The following is a 20,955-nucleotide window of genomic DNA, read 5'->3' as shown; positions in this document are numbered from 1 at the left end:
TGTGTTATTCTGGAGATTTGCATTTAAACTAATCATACAATAGTGATTTGATGAAATTAAAAAAAAAAAAGTACGACAGACAGAAGGGAAGTTACGTTATTGCCCTTAATGTACAAAAATAGCTGGGGAGCAGCCGTGGAGTTCCTAAAACCCTAGCGAAGCCAAGAGATACAGATACAGATACCCTAATCGATCTGGAGAGAAATGAGCGACGGTAACATGGACGTGGAAGAATCAGCAGAGGTTTCTTCGAAAGTAAAGTCCCTGGAGACCTTAGTCGTCGATGGTTCTTCTTTCTCAAGAAATCTATCGAAACTCTCATCGTCTTCCCGTCTGATCCCGACGAGTAAAGATTTTCACTTTTACTACAACTTCGATGAGTTCAAGCGACCCACCGACGAGATGTCTGCAACCTCGCAGTCGCTTCTCGAGACGATCGGTGACTCCGATCAGGTTTTGGGGAAATCCATTAGGTTCCCCGGGGACATCGAAGAAGACGACGCCGATGATTGGCTCTGCAACGTCAACGATGAATTTCTCGAGAGGTTCGATGTTTCGGTTGATGACTTTCAGAGGGTGCGGAAGGAGGAGGAAGAAATCGGTCGGACTCTATTGCCTCCTGCGTCTGATTTTGAGGATGATGGGTTTCAGATGGTTTATGGTAAGAAGAAGAAACCTGTAATTGGTGGTTCGGTGATTGATGTTAAACTGGCTGAGAGGGATAATAAGAGCTTATCTGGTAAGGCAAAAGTCCCTTTCCATGTACCGACCATAAAGAAGCCCCAAGAAGAGTTTAACATTTTGGTGAACAACGCCAACCAACCCTTTGAGCATGTTTGGTTGGAGAGGAGCGAGGACAATCAGCGGGTTTTGCATCCACTGGTTTGTCTCTTTCTTTTTTTTTTCTTTTACATGATTGCTTGAGGACGTTTCTTGTTTTGTTTCATTATTGACTTTAAGCAGCACCACTTTCTTTTCATGAATGAGATAATTCCTTTTAATCTAGTGAAGCAATCGTCTGCCCTTTACTGCAAATAGTGTATTTTGGTTCTGGTTACACATGCTGTTTAAAGTTGAAAGAGTTATACTAGATGTATAGGCTGTCAGCATTTTTCCCCCCCTTTTTTTTTTAATATTTGTTATATACTCTGCAGGAGAAACTTTCAGTGATTGACTTCGTTGGCAATAGTGTAAGCGAGATGGAACCTGTTAAGCCCCTCCCACTGGAAGAGACTCCATTCAAGCTCGTTCAAGATGTGAAAGATCTGAAAGATTTAGTTGCTAAATTGCGTACTGTTGATGAGTTTGCGGTAATTTCTTTTCTTGTTGTTTATTAGCGCCTTGTTTAACTATAATGTCTGTTAGAGTTGGTAAGAAATTTGATAGTTATATCATTATTATGTAAAGACTAGTCTATTGTTGATAATACTACTGAACTACCAGCGTCATAGTTATTTCAGCATTTTGATTTGTAGAACAAAACGTTTATGTTATTTCGTTACACAAAACGACTCCGATTGTGGAGTTACCAAGGCAGATGCCTCTCTACCCTTCTCTTATAACTGTTCTTTTTGCTCTGTTTAGGTTGATCTGGAGCATAATCAGTACCGATCTTTTCAAGGATTGACATGCTTAATGCAAATTTCCACCAGAACGGAGGATTATATAGTTGATACATTCAAGCTTCGTGTTCATATTGGTCCTTACCTTAGGGAGATTTTTAAAGACCCTAAGAAGAGAAAGGTTTTTGCCTGTGATGCATTAAATTCCTTTCCAGAAGGTTTAAAATATTTTCCTGCACTATGAAAAATCTGTTCATTTAACTAGGTGATACACGGAGCAGATCGAGATATTGTTTGGCTTCAAAGGGACTTCGGGATATATGTCTGCAATCTCTTTGACACAGGACAGGTTTGATTCTAGTTTGAGCAATGACTTCGTAATTTTCCTGTGACGTTTCCTATCACACTAATCATAGGAGGTCCATTTTCTCTTGGTCTGGAAATGGATAATTTGAACCTTTCTCCCTTACAAAGTACACTGAACCAAGTTATTTGGAAGATATGTTTTAGTTAATTATACCATCTAGGCGACAACTAGAAAGAATTTGGGCAACGCTGGATTTTTAGATTCTTATAATACCCTCCTGACTGTTGGTAGCTCATGGTATGTGTTCCAAGACACAAGTCAATAGGTTAAAAATGCTTTGGATTTCATATTGTGGTGATTAAGAAGCAAACAGATTTTAATCTAATTTATATAACTTTTTCCCCTAAAAGTGGGGTGGTTTTGGCTTACATATTCGCTTTTTTTCAGGCGTCAAGGGTGCTAAATTTGGAGAGAAACAGCCTGGAGTTTCTTTTGCAGCATTTTTGTGGTGTTACAGCAAATAAAGAGTGCGTTCTAGTCCAATCTGTTTTCTTTTTCCTTTTCACTCTCATCTTGTCACTTGTATGTCAACTTGTTCATTGCTGCAGATACCAAAATGCAGACTGGAGAATTCGACCCCTTCCAAAGGAAATGACAAGGTTAATTCTTTTCTGTCTTGTGTCTTTTCACTACTGTTCTGGTATTAGTTTTTTTTAGCTCACCTTTTCTTGGAATTCCGTGCAGATATGCAAGAGAAGATACCCACTATCTTTTGTACATATATGACGTAATGAGACTAGAACTGCAAAGAGTGGCAAAGGCTGACCATCAAACAGACTCTCCCCTGCTTGAGGTAATCGCCATTAAACTATTCTGACAAGTCTAATATCCATCTGCATTTTGGTATTTACCCGATCACTATAGTATCTTTCTGTTAGATTCCCACACTGGCCAAGTAGGAAGTAGCTTAAAAAACTTGATGTCATAGCATTGTTTGTGGAATATTATTTGCGGCTAAGTGCGTTGGGTTTATATGGGTGGGTTATGTTGTCTTCTACGCTAGTTGGATTTTCAGTGATCTTAATGCATATTAGCTCCTAACCTAAGTGATTCTAGTTTTGCAACATTCTTATGGTTTCCTAACTCTCGGAGGGGTTCATCGGTACATCATAATTGGTGGGTTTTTGTGTAAGCTAGTTAATTTTCAGTGTTTTTATTGTATATTAGCTGGCTCAGCTAGGTGATTTCCTAGGTTTGCTACACTTTTCTGCTTCTTAAAGAGTAAATTTGGGTGGCATTCATCATGCATTTAATTGTTCTCTGGCTGAATTGTCTTTAGTAGCACTGGCAAAAAAAGTTCGTCAACCACATGTTTTGGGAAATCATATTGTTTATCGGCATTCACATTTGTCTGGAATTGGTGATTTTAACATCTTTGCTTGTCTATATTTTGTTTCATCCAGTAGATGTATAGCCCAAGACGAATAGGCTCTATATTCTTCAAAGTTCTGACCATTTTGACTTACTGTTTCTGTAGGTCTATAAGCGCAGTTACGATTTGTGCACACAACTATATGAGAAAGAGCTTTTGACTGAGAATTCATACCTTCACATATATGGGTTTGTTGCTTTTCCTTCAAAGAATCATTATAATATAGTTTCGATTGTCTCAGCAGACATGGTTTATGTGTTTATTGTTAAAGCCTATTAAGCATTTATTTTTTTTCACTGGCCAAGATTATTTCATGAATAGACTTCTCTTAAGACAAGTTACATAACCACCGATGTTGTTTATGTTATCCTGGTATTTTGTCAGGCTTCAGGCAGCGGGCTTCAACGCAGCTCAACTTGCCATTGTTGCGGTAATATATGATGCATCCTTATTCTGCTTTTGCTTATACTATATGGAGCTCACTTCAAATTTTCTGTTTTGTAGGGACTTTGTGAATGGCGTGATTACGTTGCACGTGCGGAGGACGAGAGTACTGGTTATGTTTTGCCAAACAAACTTCTTCTTGAAATAGGTATATAGCCTAGGTTTTGATTTTTCATCTGCCAGAGTGGATTGTTCTGGTAGTTACTAACTTGGTCTAATGATTGCTATCATTAACAGCCAAGGAGATGCCTCTTAGTGTTGCCAAATTGCGTCGGTTGTTGAAGTCAAAGCATCCTTACATTGAGCGTAATGTTAATTCTGTTGTCAGCCTCATCAAGCATTCGATACAAAATTGTGCAGCATTTGAGTCTGCTGCTCTATCTTTAAAAGATGCGTCTCCTGGAACTGTAAGATATCTGTTAATCTATTTTCAGGTCTCGTTCTGTTTATATAATGTAAGTGCAAGTTTCCAGTTGAAGTGTATAAGCTAATTGAAAGCCGATTAGGGTATTTAATATCCTCTGATACTCAAACCTCCAAAAAAACCATAGCCTAGTGTTGAAAGAATTTAATTTCAAGGGCTAATTGTGATACCAAATTCCTAGTACTGAAACCTCACCGAATAGCTCCATATACTGCCTATTGCTGTATTCTCTATGCCTGCTTGAAGATATACTTCTCCTGTTGTAGGTAATGGAGAATATTGAACCTCTTAGTGAGAGGAAAGACATGTATACTCGTACAGATGACGTAGCTTCTCCAAATCTGAAGGAAAATTCTTTGCATGTTCAGAATAATACCTCGGGCCTCGTCATGGTTGCAGCAGATGCTAGTGAACGGAAGGATTTAGGGACAGGCTTGTTTGGTTCTGCTAAGGTGACAACTAGTTATTTCTTTGGTCGGTGCTCTTTTGTAATCCATGCCGTAGTCACAAAAAACCTTTCTGTTATTTACTAGGGTCCTGCGGCTGTTCTGATCTCTAAGAAACCAAGCAGTGGTTTAGGAGCATTACTGGGAAGTTCAGCCTCGAAAAAGAAATTTCGAACAGATAAGAACGTAAGTTTGTTTAAATTAGAACTCGAGAGTTGGTTCTCAATGCAGAATGATTGATAAAAATGTTCTCAGGTGAATGAAGAGGCGAAGCTCGAACAGATACGATCATCTGTAAACCTGCAATTCCAATCTTTTACCGACAAAAGTTCTGAGTCAAAGTCGGCTACTGGACCATCACCAAAGGAGCCTGAAGAGGTCTCGACTACTATGCCAGCCTCTGTTTCCAAGCAACATGGTGCGACTGCGTTAAAAGATGATTCAGAAGAAGCCTCAGAAATTGCTGGTACTTCTGATAGAGTTTCAGATGCCGAAGTATCTTGTTTTGAGACAGAGAATGTTATACTGTTAGACGATGGTGGTGGGAAGGAAGTTGATGCGGAAGATGAACCAATGTCCCTCTCGGAGTTGTCCACAAACTTTCAGAAATGCTTTAACTCCATGAGTAAGAGCAACAATAAGGCCCAAAAGCCCGAGTTCTTAAACGTAGAACCGTTTGATTATGAAGCTGCAAGAAAAGAGGTGACATTTGGAGAAGGACAAAAGGGAAGACAAGGAGGAAAGAAAGAAGGTGGGTCAAAAGCAGGAGGTCAGAAGAAGGGGTCTGCTCCGGAACAGTCTGAGTTTGGGCAAGGAAAACGCCGTCAAGCCTTTCCAGCATCCGGGAATAGAAGTGCAACCTTCAAGAGTTAGACTCTCCAACTGAATATCTAATCAATGATCTGATATCCGGACAGTCAGTATTGATAGGTTTTGTTTTTATTACAATTCATTTTGGCCGTGGTCAATGGTGACTTTGTTTTACTCATTTACATTGTCTACTACAGATTTTCTCATTTTTATGGGACTTATGGATACAAACTCTTTGGTTTGAAACATCAAAATCTGATTCACTGTTTAATGCATCGACCACTTTAACTCCCGCTCTTGTGGAAATTGTAGTGAAGCGGTTGTCCCCGTGTCATTTCCGTAAGCGTGCAGCAGCAAACGGTTCTACGTTTTCCTTGCAGCTTCTGTAGATGACTTTAACTTTTTTTTGGTTAGCTTTATTTATTTGTAATTCATTCGTTCATTCATTCTTACCATTCATATTATAACTTTATTTTAAAAATTAAATCTTACAATTTTTAAACAATTTAATGAGTCTAAAATAAAACTACAATATATGCAGCCTTTATTATGTTTCTTTTTCTTACAGAAATTATTCAAGTATTTTAAAATTGGAATATTTTTAACAATAGAAAAACATATAGCTACAACAATAAACATTACAGTTACAAACTAAGTCCTACAATATAATTTTTACATCTACAGTTTAACCAGTTATCACTATTACCTCGTCTTTGATTTGTCCCAGAGTCCATCTAGTCTGTAAAGCAAGACCATAATTTATTTTGATGCATTCACTTCACTATTCACTAGTGTCACTTCACCCTTCTTATAAGTTATATGAATGATTTACATAGAAATACACTTTTGTCAAGTTTTGTTATTCAGGGTTCTATTTTTACGGTCTCAAAAATATTGATATATTTGTGTCCCTTAACTGATAGACATGAGTTACAAATGATTAAGTTTGATTTATGCCCATAACTCAAAAATATTATCAATCATGATTATTTTTTTTTATTTTTTGAGTTTGTGTTTGAGTTATCATATATTATCATTGAGGTACAATTTTGTGTTATCTCCTTTATAAAATTGGTAAATCAAATAATTAATCAACATCAAGCAATTTCATATGTAATAGAAGTTGAGGTGGTAGTTATTTTTTTTCTACGGATTATCTTACGGTTACTTTTAATTTTTATTAACAGTTTTATATTTTAATTGCATGGTAATCATTTCTCACGTTTACTTTCTTTCACTTACCAAACCATTTTAAAAAATACGTAACTATTTACCAGTTAGTCAAACATTTTTATAAATTTTCTTATTTGATACTAATTATTATTTTTTAAAAATATTTCTTTAATTTTAATTGTTAAATATATTTGGTAACTAAAAATTTTATATAAAAAATTACGCAAATATATAAATATCTTCCTATAATATATATATATATATATATATATCTATATGTCTAAGTAAATCTATCATAAATGTTATTTTCTGAAAAAAATACTATAATTTATACATCGAAAATGTCACCAGTCAGTTATTTAAAAACTTAATAACTCATATTTTTACTGTGAACTCACTACATAAATCTACAAATTTTACCTCATAATTTTTACTGCGATTCAAATTGTAACTTTTAGTAAATCAACTCTAATACATCATGTCACCGGTCGAAACCATAATGAAACATAGAAAGTTGACATTATATTATATATATACTAGGTGTTTTCCTGCACCATGTGCAGTAAATTTTTTTTTAAATCTAACTTATATTTAGAAATAAATTTTATTAAATATTATATATTTTACTATTTTCTTACTAATATTTAATATATATTTGATATATATTAAATTAATTTGTATAAAACTAATAAAAATGATATAACATTGTATAATTATCAAAAATTTAGCCTAAACAATATTTATAAAATTTGTAGGTATATAAAAAACTATTGATCTTGCGATTAGATATTTAAATTTTTAAAAAAATTGTAGAAATTTTTGAAAGCTTTAGTAATACAAATTGTATAATTATACAAAAATAATAATATTTCAAAATTTGAAATGTTATATATGAATATATTTATTTTTTAGATGATGTATGATCTATTACCATATTTAAAAAGTTTACCAAAAGAAAATATCAATATTAAATGTAATATATGAGTTATTACCATATTTTAAAAAATTAGCAAAAATATAAATTAACATTAAATGCAATTGTCCATGTCATATTAAGTTATAAGATATGTCATCAATTTCCCTAGCCATGTCATATTTGTTTTGTGAAATTGATTGTAGAAATGACATGTGGCAAAATCACTTCGCAAATATAGTATATGGAATAGTTATATATTTTTTTTCCAAAAATATTTCTTATACTGATGAAAAGGGCAACCCATTGCAAAAAAATAACATGGAACCCTCAACAGGGATGGCCGCGGAATAAAAAAATCTGACTAGTCTACAACGTTACCAAAAAAGATTACACAACCACGAGACCCCAATGTGTAAGACACACTTGAAAATCACACATGCTTCTGCTTGGGAGTGGATACGAATTAATGAAAAATGTTCTGTAGCAAGGAGAACTTGATTAAATTCTCCAAATGCAACAAAGGGGACATTCCGAGTGAGAGGAAGATCAGAAACCTCTTTCAGCTCCTTCCATAATTTTTGCGTTTGAGTCTCAGTATTGAAACTATACACAAAAGCTGTTGAGAAGGAGGTTGCAGATCCAGGATCCAGAACACTGCAGAACATCATTTGTTCAGAATGCTTCAACACCAGGAGAGAAATTGCTGGATCCTAGACAACTACTATCCCGCCTCCCGAAAACTGACACATGTTGCTGTCAAACCCCCAACCCGGGAGAGTACTATTGATCACCACCAAAATATTAGCTTCCTGAGAATGAGTTTCTAGGAATGCTCTGACTGACACATTATTAGCATTAACCCATCTTCTCACACTCCTCTGCTGATCACTACTACAAAAACCTCTAACATTCCAAAAAGCATCTCCATATATATAGAAATTTTTGTGACCATAACCAAAATTATAGAGCACGCTTCTTCCCCGAGAAAAAACTTTGAAGGTTGACACACCGAGTTATTATCCAAAGGAATCTTTTTGTTGCCCCTCTAAAGTGATTTTTGCCTCATTGTTCTGCAAGTCCAGCGAAAACATTTTGTTGTCCAAACCAAAATATCCCTCATTTTCAACTAGAAGAGCAGCTGGAGCAACTCGGGTGGTATGAACTAGGAAGGGTGCTAGAGATAGATGAATTTTGAACCACTTCCGGAACATGCATTGAATCAAAAACAACTTTAGGAGTGACGGTGGAGAGTCCATATGAAGATGCTCAACCTGAAAGGCACTTCTTTCCCGAGTTCTGGAGCGAGCACCTTCAGAGGAACCGAATGATCAGTACCAGCACCAGGAGATTTACCTTATTGATTCTAAAGAAGAAGAGACGTGGTGGCATCAACCACTTTCTTAGTCTTATTATTCTTCTGAGTAGATGAAGAAAATATTGCGCTCACTAGCTAAACAAAAAACCATAGTTCACTAACTAAAAAAAAATTACACACTCTCTCCTCTTTTCTCTTGCTATCTCTCTCTATCTTTTCTCTACACAACTAATTTTCATTTTTTTCGTTAGTTAGTGAAAAAATATGTATTTCGCTAGAACTTAAAAATTTTAAATTTTTTTGCTTCAGCATATCTTGCTAGGAGACTATTTGCATATTTTTTTAATGCATGAGCACCAATGTTAAAACTAGACACTGATGCCATTGTATTTATCAAAATGCTTACAAGATCACATGTTATATGAACTAATTCACCTAGCACCGTGTTTGACATTTCCACCATTCTAAAACATCCGAGTCTTATAGTTAGTTCCAATCTATTCTTCTAAAATATAAAGTCAATTTAGACTTTCTTTTGTTAGCATTCATAAATTTTGAAATCTTGTTATAAACGAATCAAAATTAAATCAATCTTGAAGAATTAATATTTTTAATTAATATGAAATATATAAAAGAATAAAACTTACCATATAAGAGAATAGTCTAAATTAATAATTTAGAAAGTTAAATATTTTAAATACAGTAGAACCTCTATAAATTAATAATGTTGGAACTTTGAAATTCTATTAATTTATAGAGATATTAATTTACAAAAATTTCCCTATTTAGATTTTTTATTATATTATATATTTATTTTAAGATAAGAAAAATATTTTATTTTAGTGTATAGACATTAATTGTTACTTTTTAAAATTTGAGAGTTATATTAATTTTATTATATTATTTGGTGTATATAATATATAATGCATAAAATTTAAATGTGGTTTTAGATATAATATTACTAAATCTCATCATAAATATATTAAGTGTTAAGAAAACATAAAGATAATTTTATTGTGAGTATAAAACAAATAATATAAGAATAAGTTATATCTTATATAAAATATGTATACATATAAATTATTAATTTATAATTTTAATGGGACCATATATTTATATAGAATTTTATAAAAATTATTATCTTATTATTTTATCGATTTGTGTCAAATTTTAAACCAGCCCAAGTTGGGACTAGCAAAATTTATTAATTTATAGAGATCATTAATTTATTGAGTATTAATTTATAAAGGTTCTACTGTAAGTTAATATATTAAAATATAAGTTTCGGATTTTCGGGCCGGTTTTATTCCAAACAGGTTTAAGTCCAAAACATTTAAAGCCCAAATGAGCTAAGCCCGAAAGGTTCAATTTTTTGTCTTATATAATTAAGCTCGAGTCCGGTAATTTATATGGCTCAGCAAGATCGGGATTAGGTGTTCGACCCCAATTGACATGTCTAATTTGACCAATCACCAAAGTTGTTTAGCCAGTAAGGCCAAATCAAACTCATGAATCGTATGGAATCCAGTTCCCACACCCTCTCTCGATAAGCAAATCTTCTCCCATTTCCCCAGTGAATTTTTCGTTTTGGTAAATTTAAACTCTCCCAAAATGTGAAATGGTACTTGCAAAATTCTCACAAATTTCCAAAGAGATGTAGAAAGAGTTAAAAAATAAATTTGTTTAATACTTCTTTCTCTCTTTTTGATTACTATCTACCAGTCCATTCGTTCTCTCAGTTCAATAATCTTTCCTTCAGAAAAAAAAAACAGTTTGCACTTAAATCCGCTAATATTTTCTGGAGTTATCTTTACTCTACTGTCTTACATTTCTGGTGACTTTTATCAAATAGTAGAGACATTGGTTTGATGCTTGCCCGGGGTGTTTGTTACTTTGATCAATACAAAAGAGTAAACTATATGTATATTACATTAACGTCCTATATTTATGTTACAGTAACTAACATACATTTATGTGAAAAGAAAAACATACACTTATGTGAAACCCAATAACGTCCGATCATCTATTCATTTATTTATTGAGACCTTGGAGAGTTGCATTCAAATCAATGGAAATTCTGCGAGGATCACAAAAGCTGACATTTCCGATTCTCTCAAGTATCTCAACGTTCCTCCCTCCATGAGTTTCACCATCTTCTGTGTTATGTGTAGTCCCAATCCTTCCCTTGATGTATCTTTCCTCAAAGGCTGAAACATCTCTCTTACCAGATCGTCAGGCAGTCCCGGTGCCGGGTGTATTATCCTGAACTCTAGCTCTACTCTCTTCATTCTTTTCCCTATAGCTTCTATCCGTGACATTACCTTAAATGATACGCACAATCCCTTCAATGCAGGAGTGAACCGTATGCAGCTTGAGAGTGTCTCTGAAAGGATTTGCTGAAGCCTTAAGGAATCTCCATACAGTCTCATTAACGAAACTTCTTGAGGATAATCGCAGATGATCTGCACTTTACGTTCTATGCTCAGCTCCATCACTTGTTTTACAACTGCTTCCAGGGATTCCTCAAGGCTGAATTCGCTGCAACCCAGCTGCACATACCTGATTTAAAGACATCAACAAACAAACAAACAAAAAGCAACAGGATTAGAACAGAAGATTCAAGAAATAGTAACCAATCCAATCCAACCAGGAAAAAAAAACAAGAATCCAGGTTACAGTAGTACCCATCCTCGATTCCCTCTATGTCTGAGTCGCTTATGACTTTGGCTAACTGCTCCCTGCATGACACGCTTGTACTCAAGAGCTGCTTTTGTTCTTCATTTAATCCAGATGAATGTAGAAAATCTTGAAGGAAGGATATTGCTTTTTCTGGATTCTCCACTTGTTGGCGGAGATATGCCATTTTGTTCACAGCGCAGGCCATTGCCTGCTCTGATATTCGCTGAACCTGTAGAACGTATTGGAGTTCTGGACTAGGTACTTGCACAAAGCATAAAACCCCTGTAACTTTTCCTTCCATATCAGTTCTTTTGTTTGCAGAAAGCAAGGCCTCGATGAATCTACCATCACGATGGTAGAAGCCAAATAAAAGCTTCTCCATGTTATCCTGGCCAGAACTCACAGCATTTAAAGCTATTCTGAGTTTAGTCAACGTGTCATGGTCTTGAAGTCGACAGCATGAATCATTTGAGGTGAAAACCTCTCCAAGAAGCATTTTATTCACAGCTTCTTCTCTCCTTATACCAGAGAGCTTCTGCATCGCGTCGTTCCACTCTGAGCATAACCCATTCTCAGTGGTCATAAAAATTGGTGGGATTAGTGTTGAAGGGCTCCACATGATTCTGGCGTAATCTCCTTGCACGCGGCTATACTTCTCAATAAGCGTCTTCTGGCCTGTAACATCTTGTCCAATGAAGCACACACCATGAACATTATTCGTTGTATCTCTGCTACAGCAAGTGTTGACGACTAATTCAATAGGACTGCTTTTCCTTTTAGGACCAAATGCTCTGATCCTGATCTCGGCGCCACGTTCTTCGCTACCTATTATGTATTATGAATGAATATCTGTGAAAACTAAATATAAAAGGGAACCGGAAAAAACACAAACGACATTTGCTTCCAAATACTGACCTTGGAGAGCCAATGCTAACATGTTCTTAACGGTTATTGCGGAATCATCTTCAACGATATCTGATACAGGTTTGCCTATCGCTTGTTCAACAGCCAACCCAGTCACCTCAGCCGCTTTTGAATTCCAACCGTTTATAACACCAGAGGCATCAGCCGCAAAGATCGGAACAACAGCTGTGTCAATCAACCGCACCATTTCGTTCACAATAACGCACATTTCATCCACCTTCTGGACTCTATTATCCACAAACGGCGGCACATCCACAACAGTCTCTGGATGCTCCTCTTGCAATGAGCCTTTTATGATCAGCTGCAGAGAATTGATAGCATCCATTTCCATGTCATCCCAGGGCATACTTTTCCACCGGACTATTTCCATAAAAGCCTTGAACGAGGATCTAGGATGCATCCTTTTACCATCTCTGTCATCAGGATCATGTCTTGCACCACCCCACTTGATCTGTTTTGCAGTGCCAGAGCGGAACCAGAAAAGGAAAACCTTTTGGGTAATATGTACGGCAGCCATTCCACAGATTGACTCCCCGAGGACGGAAGCATCCGGATAGCCAGACTCCATTAGACTTTCAGTGGTAAAGCCACTGTTTCCTCCTCCTTGACTTTTAAGAACCCAATCGATTATATCTCTAATTTGTGTCTCTGTAGGAGTAACCCCTAACGCCCAGAGCTTATCTCTGTAATAAAGAGCTGCTCCATCACATTTAACAAGATCCATTATATTTGGAGACTGAGTGACTATACCTATAGGTGCATTGCGGAAAAGCATGTCACATAGCACACTCTGAGTTTGCAAAATACGCTTCTCTTTCAACAGAAGAGCTGATTCCGCTTCCTTGTTGATCTGCACGCCAAACACCTGAGTCAAGAATTCACAGGCATATCTCAGAGGAAACGGGACGACCCTAGGACTTGCGTGATGGCAAACCACTAAGCCCCATAATGTTCTGCCTGTCTGCAAATCTCTGTTCATCTCATCACTATCACTACCATTGATCGTTACGGACATAACAAGGGATGCCACTGAGCCCATATTACTCATATACTGCGCGTGACAGCCATGAGGAGCTCTCAGAGTAGATCCAGAGAGAGTAACCGGCTGTGAGAGACTCTTGTCCTGGACTACTTTAACTGGAGCAGCCGAACAATCACAAATCATCCTAACCTTGTTTCTCATAAAGAGAAATCTAGAGGCTTGTGGTATATCGGTAGCCGAGTAATGCAACCCAAGATAAGGTTCCAAGTCTGCCTTACAGCACTCAGCAATCACTTCCCCATGCCCATCTTCATGGAACTTATAAACCATCACCCTATCATAACCGGTTAACTCACTAACTTCCTTGACCAAAGCGTCACAGAGCAACGACATATTCCCACTAGGCAATGCCTGCAACCTCGAAATGGATTTAGCAGCGAGCTTGTATGACTTCAACGCACCAGCAGCAGTGACTGGGACCTCATCAGGACTGACTGGCTCCAAATCGATAACGAGACCTTGTTCAATTCGATGGAGAATGGCATAAAAAGGCTTGCCTGAAGTCCTGCAGTGAAGCGTGATAGGATTCAGAATACTAATCTCACCAAAGTCAGCAGCTTTCTGTAAAGCAGAAGAGCCTTGAGACTGAAACAGAGATTGCACATCAGTTCCGATACTCAGCGCTTCACGTTGCTCTGTGATGCTAGGCACAGTATGTGGAGTCAAACCCAACATCTCTTGCGTGTTCTCACTGAAGGCAATCACTTTGAGGGTTTTGTCGTCAACGACGATTAAGCAACCAAAGGGCTGAATCAACATCCCTCTCTGAATCTTCTGTAAGTAAGATGAGACGTCTGAAGAAGAAGGGATGTCGTAGGAGGAGGAGGTCGGCATGTTCACGTTAATTGAAGCTGAGTAGTCGAATAAACGCTCCGATTCCTCGAAACTCCCGTGGAGCTTTGCATCAGCGAGGACTTGTGAAGTAACCCGAGAGTTGTTTCTGGATCGAGTTGAACAGCTTCCCGAATTGCTACCTGATGACATTTTTTCTTTCTTCTACTCGGATAGGATTCCGTTTCCTGCGATTTATTCGAGAGTTTGCATCTTTTCTTTGGTTAGTGAGAGAAGAATCAATCCCAGAGCGGAGAGGAAATGGGTAGATTTAGGCCTGGGCATAAAATCCGGAACCCGAAATCCGAACAGAAAAACCAAATCCGTTATCCGACCCGAAACGTAAAAATACCCGAACGGATCTTGTAGGGTGGTACAAAATATATCTGAACCCGAACTGGTAATCCAAAAAATTCAAAATTAATAGTCAATATAAATATTTTGAAATATATATAAGTATTCCAATTATCAAATTCAATATTTGTGGTAATATTATATATAATAATAAATATTGTTTTAAGTACACAATTAGTTATAAATAAGTATTTTATAATTTGCTCATCGAAATAAAAAGTTTACTCTCTATAAGGCAATACATATTGTTTACAAATGATGTTTGTTTTCATGTTTGATTTAACATTTTATTGTTATTTTATCAATTTTATATGTGATAGATTAATTTTTATTTAATTTAGATGTTTTTATTTATGTTTTACTTCAAAAAAATTATTTTTCACTTTGGTTATATCCGAACCGAACCGATATAACTCGAACCCGTACGATATATGATTACTTTATGGGTTTTATGATGCAATACAATTTTGAACCGAACCCGAAGTGTTATTATCCGAACCCGACCCGTACTAATAAAATTTTAGTATGAAACCTAGAAGCGTAAACCCAAAAATTTGAAAATCCGAAAAACCCTACCCGAATGCCAACGGATATCCGAACGTCCAGGCCTAAGTAGATTGATTCATTAAACGGCATGCGTTTTATATCTGGATAGAGTAAATTGCGTGCCATGTAGAATTGAAAGAATCATGGACTACGACTTACGAAAACTCTTCACGCCTCTGCCGGAGATATTAATTGTTTTCGTTTCCACTTTCTAAGCTGGTTAAAGGCAATTTACTCTAATAATATATTTTAAATTTTTGTCATAAAAATAGTTAAAAAAAAATAATAACTAAAATAGCTAATTTTTATTTTGAAAATTTTAAATTAAAAATAATATATAAATTTATCAGAATTATAATATTAGATTTGTTTATTAAAAAAAACAATTAAAAATGTATTTTTTTATCGATTTTTGCATTTCATAAGCCCGAAGGCAGAGGAGTACAAACACATGAGCAAAAATATTTTATACGTGTAAGCACAAAATAAAAAGGTCAAGAAACGTGGCGCAAATGAAGCATGCAAACCGGAGTCTTCCACCGTCGGCAGTTCTCTGCATCAAACCACCGTCTGTATATCATCTTCACCGCCACAAAGCTTCCAAAGAGCACTCTTTGACCTCCAATCTTTCACCACAGCCGTTGTTTGGATCCAAGACTCCTATCTATACCAATTGATAGAAACAGAGAAAAGACTCAATTAATTTAGTGAGGATTTTTTATCGGACCATACAACGATGCCGACTCTACTATCCCCTTACATCAACTAAAATAAATTCATCATCAGAGTCTTCCTTTCCTTCAAGGATACTTTACTCTTTCACCGATCACAGATCCATTCAAAGATGAGTAGAGATTTACTCCTTTATGAAGTAATATGTGCATAATCGATAGAGAAGAAGAACACAAAATTAGATGATTTGTGAACACAAATTTATGCAGTTCTGATGTGGTTAAAACCTAGCACACCAAAATTACCTAACGAAAGATAAAAATCGCCTAAGCGAAAAGCAAGTTCGATCAAAGATCGAAAGTATTTACAATCAAAAAACAAAAGGAGAAGGGCGGTAACCGGCGGCGGCAAAAACCAACGGCCACAATATTTTCTTTTCTTGAAAAAAGAGAAAATAACAAATATAATTTTATTGAGTTTTAATGATGTTTATAATAATTAGTTACAATCAAATAAAATTAAAATAATGGTCTCTAGCGTACCGGCCCGAATTGACCCAAATCGGCATTAATGACAGTCTTCAAAGTAACATTCCAAATCTCTCTCTCATTCACAAGTTGCGAAGAATATGGCGACCGAGGATGTGAACGAAGAAGCCCTTGCGGCGGCGGAAGTAACGGAGAAGCAGCCTCATAAGCTCGAAAGAAAATGGTGTTTCTGGTTCGATAACCAATCTAAGCAAGAGCAAGGCGCTGCCTGGGGAGCTTCCCTTCGTAAAGCCTGTACCTTCGACACTGTCGAAGATTTCTGGGGGTGTGTCTTCCTTCTTCTCCTCCTTCATTTCCTCATTTTTAGGCTTTGTATCGATCTGTGAGATTCATGGTAAAGTTAGATCTGAATGCCTCGTTAGATTGCTTCGATTAACTTCTTCTGGCATGCGTTTTGCAGTTTGCACGAGACTATATTCATCCCCAGCAAATTGACGCCGAATGCTGAAATTCACATGTTCAAAGCTGGTGTTGAGCCCAAGTGGGAAGATCCAGAGTGTGCTAATGGCGGAAAGTGGACTTATGTTGTTGCCAACAGCAGGAAGCAAGCTTTAGACAAGGCTTGGCTTGAAACTGTAATATCGTCTTCCCTTTTACTGTTTTTTGTCTTTAGACAATTGTGCCTTATGTCCTAATGTCTATTTCTCTCTCTCGTCATTGGGCGGCAGTTGATGGCTTTGATTGGAGAGCAATTCGATGAGGCAGATGAGATTTGTGGTCTTGTTGCTAGTGTGCGCCAAAAGCAAGACAAGCTCTCATTGTGGACAAGGACTAAATCAAATGAAGCTGTCCTGGTAAGATGTTTCTCTTCTCACTTTGTACATTGATGTTCTTGTGCTGTTCATGATTACGAATCCTGTTTTCTTCTAGTTGTTATCTGGTATTTTGTTTGGTTTTCTTTTTTTTCTTTTTCATTTTCTTGCTTGTTGGCGGTGTGCGATGAGATGCCCAAGTACTATAGACTAGCTTCCTTTGTTGAACGTGTTGATTGCTTTCTACAGTAAAATAGCATAAGCTGTTTAATAACGCTACTCTAAATTATCAACACAGATGTAGAAAGGACTACTATCTTGTTGCTTTGTTCTGACCTTGGGTGTCTTACCAGCTTCTGATGACTGAGATACCCTTGCTTCTTTAAATTACCATTCAGAATTAAAACAGTTTTTGTTTGAACGGGATTCAGTCGACTAAAATGATTAAAGTCTGAGATGGGATGACTAAAGACGTTTTATTAGATTTGAACTGAAGGGTTACAAGAGTGATAGGAAAGTGAAAGAGCAACAAGATCAAAGAGCAACAAGATCAAAGAGATCGCCTAAAAACCCTAGATCTAGCCACTCAGTCTGTTTTATGGTGCCAAAAGTCCCCTCCTTGTTGCTTCCCCTTCCCTTTTTATAGGACTCCTGCCCTTGATGCCCTAATTTCGTACCTCTTTGGGCCTTGATGCGAGAGGCCGAGTATGCGGGCCTGGACAAGGCTCCCTCCAAGCCGGGTACTTTTGGTCGGCTTACTCGACCGGCTAAAAGTACTCAAAGGTCGAGCCGATAGGTTTGGCCGCCGAGCCGACCAAACCGATCTGACTTGCTGGATAAGGGCCTGTTATTCGATGGGCCTTGTAGAGGGGTGTAATCCATCTCCTACAATAAGTCCCCCCCCAGTTCACTTGTGAGCGACATGGCGGTCTCAGTGAATTTGTGGGTCAGGTTTATTCGGATAGCAGACTCTAATACAAGGGATAACCCTTCCCGTTTAGTCGTTGGTATGTGCTTTTAGCCGCGTGGTGTTCTATAGGTGTCTCTGGTCGCTCAGAGTAGCGCTTGACTCGCTTACTTGCCTACCTGCTTTTATAGTAGGGTACAATTTACTCGGGTGATAGATCATCTTGGATAAAGCGACGGGGATCGGTTTTGCTGGTTAACCGGGGACCGGTTTAAATCAAGACCATGGATTGATTCCGGCCTGACAACCTGATTGAAAATCGGTTCGAGCGAGAAACCGAACCGTCGCGAGTAGGTTTCTGGGCATTTAGGCGGCCTTTTGAGGCCCATTTAGGCCTTTGTAGACCTAATAATTGTGCTCGGGGAACGTGCCTTCGTTTTTGCTATAAATAGGTCTCTCTCCTTTGCATTCGTCATTCTTCTCTGCCGATTCAGGTATCCCGTTTTCTCTCCCTTCTCTCCACTTTTACTTTCTTTCTCTAGATAGGTTTTTCTTCGTATAGACTCGTTGGTATCGTTCGGCGGTTGTAGTCGTCCCCTGAGTTAAGAAACATGCCTCCGAGAAGTCGATTGTCGCGAGAAGAGAAAGGGAACATCGCAGATTCTCCGAGCCCGACCAGAGATGTGTCAGCGACCGGTAGTCCACTGGACGATTTCGACTTGATTCATCGCGATGCTCTTCGGGACACGGAGAATATAACTCTATCTCAGCGTCTTGAAGTCGGGAACAGTGATGTGAGCGGAAGTGAGGATGGAGGGAGAGACCAAGGCGATACTGCGACTGGTTCCGAACGTGGCGACACTGATGAGTCTGGTCGGTCTCCGACGCCTTCGAGACAGGTTCGCAAGAGAGTTTGTTTCGACCATATAGACTGTCGCCCAACTATTTATCATCCTGGTGGGATCTTCGAAGAGCTAGGTCCGCTGCCACCCGGACTGCTACGGGACCCGCGGGCTCAGTCGTGGGGGAACGTGTTTGGATCTTCTGCTTCTCATTATACCGTGAGGGATCTATTAAGGGCGAGCGGCGGTGCTGGCGTTACTTACATCATTCCGTCTGCCGAGCAGCGTCCCTGGTCGCCTCCGGTTGGTTACCAATGCGTGTATGAGTCCTATTTCGGGGATCATACGAAGGTATGGTTCCCGATTCCTCGGTTAGTGATGTCTTATGCATTCCACTGAGACATCGCCATCTCTCAACTTTTGAACGGGTCGCTGCGAATAGCCGTCATGCTAATGGTAATGGCAGCTGAGATGAACATCTCAATGAGCGTGAGGGTCTTCGAGGAGTTGACTTTCACGAAGGCGGAGCCAAACGGGATCTTCTCGGTGAAAATGCGTTCGAACTACAACGTCTTGACCGGTCATCCAAATAAGACGCATGATTGGCAACGCGTGTATTTCTTTGTGAAATCTGATGAACATGCTTTTGAAGAGCCGCCGGGGCACGACTACCGCGTTCTGTGGAATCGGCAACTCGGTAGAGACTCGTCTATTGGAGTTTCGTTTTAGTCGTTAGTTCTAACTCTTCTTATCCTTGTATTTGCAGTTCGTCATCCGAATACGATCGCCTACCCCGAGAAGTTTTTCGAAAGTGCTCAAGCGATCGCGGCGCACAGTCATCTTCGTTGGCCGGATCTCAGTCGGGAGTGGATACGTCGTCAGCAAGCTAGGATCGCTAGAGGTAAGCCTGCTGATTGCGTTTAGGGCCTACTCGAGTTTCCTTTTGCGATTTTTCATGTTGATTCTCTGCTTTTGTAGTTGATTGGGAGTCGAGGCTTCCTTGCGTTCCCGGTCCCCGTAAGTCGCGCCTCCCTTTGTTTACTCGCAAACAACAGAGACTTCTCGACAAAGCCAGAGAAATGGGTGGAGTTCCGGATCTAAGCGCCCTGTTAAAAGGGAAGTTGCAACCGCTCACGAAGAAATCGACTACAGTCGATTCTCAGGGACCGTCTAATTCTGGAGTCGACGTCACTTCTGAAGGTGGTGGAACCTCCCGAGAAGGGCCTCCAAAGAAGGAGCCTTCAGAGAGGAAGGCCCTATTGCAATTGATCAGGGGGGCAGGGCAGAGACTTCTGCTTCAGGTCCCAAGAAGAAGAAAAAGACCAAAAGGACTAAAGTGGGAGCGACCGACGAGGTTCCTCTCGAAGAGTCTGCTTCCCTCGATGCGACTTTTGAGGGTTTGAAGGCCAAAAAGAAGAAGGATGGGAGGAAAAGGTCTCGTGGCGGGGCAGAAGGGCAGGAGACTGTTTTAGTCGGGGCGGCATCAGATGGTCACCCGAGGAAGAGAACCAAGAGGTCTGTCGAGGCAGAGCCCCGTCCCTCTACCTCCGACGCGAACGCTGCTGACGAGGCCTTAGTCGACGCTGTTGGGGAGGCCAGCGGCACTCCTGAAAACCTGTCAGAGGAAAGGAGGAAAACCTTGATGTGCCGTGGGCTAGCGCACCGGGCAAAACAGGCATGCATGGCTTGATCATGGAAAGCAGTAAAGATATATGTTCATTGTTTGACTCATATCTTCCAAACCACGAGGCTTCTACGCATGAAATCACTTGGAGAATGTTCTCAACTCAATTACGGAGCTCCTTGAAGAAGAATCAGATCAAACGGAGTTCATATGTGATAGTTATGCTATTTACAAATCAGGTGATCTTCAGTTCTCGCGAATTCAGACCACCCGAGAAGCTCGAAATGGCTAACCTTGTTTCTGATGAACCAATGGTCAATTCAATCATGACAAAAGTTATTATTCATGTTCTAAATGTTCAAGAAAGCATTGGGCTTGATGGTTTTCAAAAAGATTCAAAAACGA

The 20,955-nt window shown here is 38.5% G+C and overlaps 3 protein-coding genes across 4 annotated transcripts in view; 2 read left to right on the top strand and 1 right to left on the bottom strand.

Moving 5' to 3' along the window:
* Nucleotides 1–126: 126 nt before the first annotated feature.
* Nucleotides 127–5,696, top strand: LOC106300536 (exosome component 10). Of its 2 annotated transcripts, none has more exons than XM_013736699.1 (14): nt 127–882; nt 1,155–1,310; nt 1,585–1,743; nt 1,828–1,911; nt 2,317–2,396; nt 2,478–2,528; nt 2,614–2,722; nt 3,407–3,489; nt 3,686–3,731; nt 3,806–3,893; nt 3,983–4,152; nt 4,538–4,621; nt 4,703–4,801; nt 4,871–5,696. In XM_013736699.1, the coding sequence occupies exons 1-14, from the start codon at nt 205–207 to the stop codon at nt 5,486–5,488; spliced, it is 2,505 nt and encodes an 834-aa protein (XP_013592153.1). In that variant the 5' UTR covers nt 127–204; the 3' UTR covers nt 5,489–5,696. The 2 variants fall into 2 exon arrangements, with proteins under 2 accessions (XP_013592153.1, XP_013592152.1); XM_013736698.1 differs by having other exon boundaries at nt 128–882; nt 4,436–4,621.
* Nucleotides 5,697–10,735: 5,039 nt separating this feature from the next.
* LOC106300333 (phytochrome C) lies at nt 10,736–14,458 on the bottom strand. The gene is made up of 3 exons (XM_013736450.1): nt 12,424–14,458; nt 11,514–12,333; nt 10,736–11,388 (listed from the first exon to the last, which is right to left on the bottom strand). Exons 1-3 carry the CDS (start codon nt 14,456–14,458, stop codon nt 10,890–10,892), a joined length of 3,354 nt encoding a protein of 1,117 aa, XP_013591904.1. The 3' UTR covers nt 10,736–10,889.
* A 1,996-nt stretch (nt 14,459–16,454) lies between these two features.
* LOC106296463 overlaps nt 16,455–20,955 on the top strand; it is a 16,692-nt gene continuing 12,191 nt past the window's right edge. Inside the window, exons 1-3 of the mRNA XM_013732596.1 lie at nt 16,455–16,690; nt 16,826–17,000; nt 17,094–17,219. Of these exons, the coding sequence (XP_013588050.1) occupies nt 16,506–16,690; nt 16,826–17,000; nt 17,094–17,219 (486 nt within the window). The 5' untranslated portion in view covers nt 16,455–16,505. The remainder of the gene's footprint in view (nt 16,691–16,825; nt 17,001–17,093; nt 17,220–20,955) is intronic.

The sequence above is a fragment of the Brassica oleracea genome, chromosome C6, assembly GCF_000695525.1.
Source record: "Brassica oleracea var. oleracea cultivar TO1000 chromosome C6, BOL, whole genome shotgun sequence".
In the NCBI taxonomy this organism is placed as follows: domain Eukaryota; kingdom Viridiplantae; phylum Streptophyta; class Magnoliopsida; order Brassicales; family Brassicaceae; genus Brassica; species Brassica oleracea.
Note: the sequence above shows the minus strand (reverse complement) of the source record. Positions and strands in the feature narration are given on the sequence as shown.

What these genes read in the sequence shown, in the direction of transcription:
- LOC106300536 (XM_013736698.1), top strand. Translation starts at nt 205, where the DNA reads ATGAGCGACGGTAACATGGACGTGGAAGAATCAGCAGAGGTTTCTTCG. An exon ending in CAGACTCTCCCCTGCTTGAG is followed by an intron (nt 2,723 to 3,406) that starts GTAATCGCCATT and finishes CTGTTTCTGTAG; the next exon opens with GTCTATAAGCGCAGTTACGA. An exon ending in AATTTCGAACAGATAAGAAC is followed by an intron (nt 4,802 to 4,870) that starts GTAAGTTTGTTT and finishes AAATGTTCTCAG; the next exon opens with GTGAATGAAGAGGCGAAGCT.
- LOC106300333 (XM_013736450.1), bottom strand. Translation starts at nt 14,458, where the DNA reads ATGTCATCAGGTAGCAATTCGGGAAGCTGTTCAACTCGATCCAGAAAC. An exon ending in GTTAGCATTGGCTCTCCAAG is followed by an intron (nt 12,334 to 12,423) that starts GTCAGTATTTGG and finishes AATACATAATAG; the next exon opens with GTAGCGAAGAACGTGGCGCC. An exon ending in ATAGAGGGAATCGAGGATGG is followed by an intron (nt 11,389 to 11,513) that starts GTACTACTGTAA and finishes TCTTTAAATCAG; the next exon opens with GTATGTGCAGCTGGGTTGCA.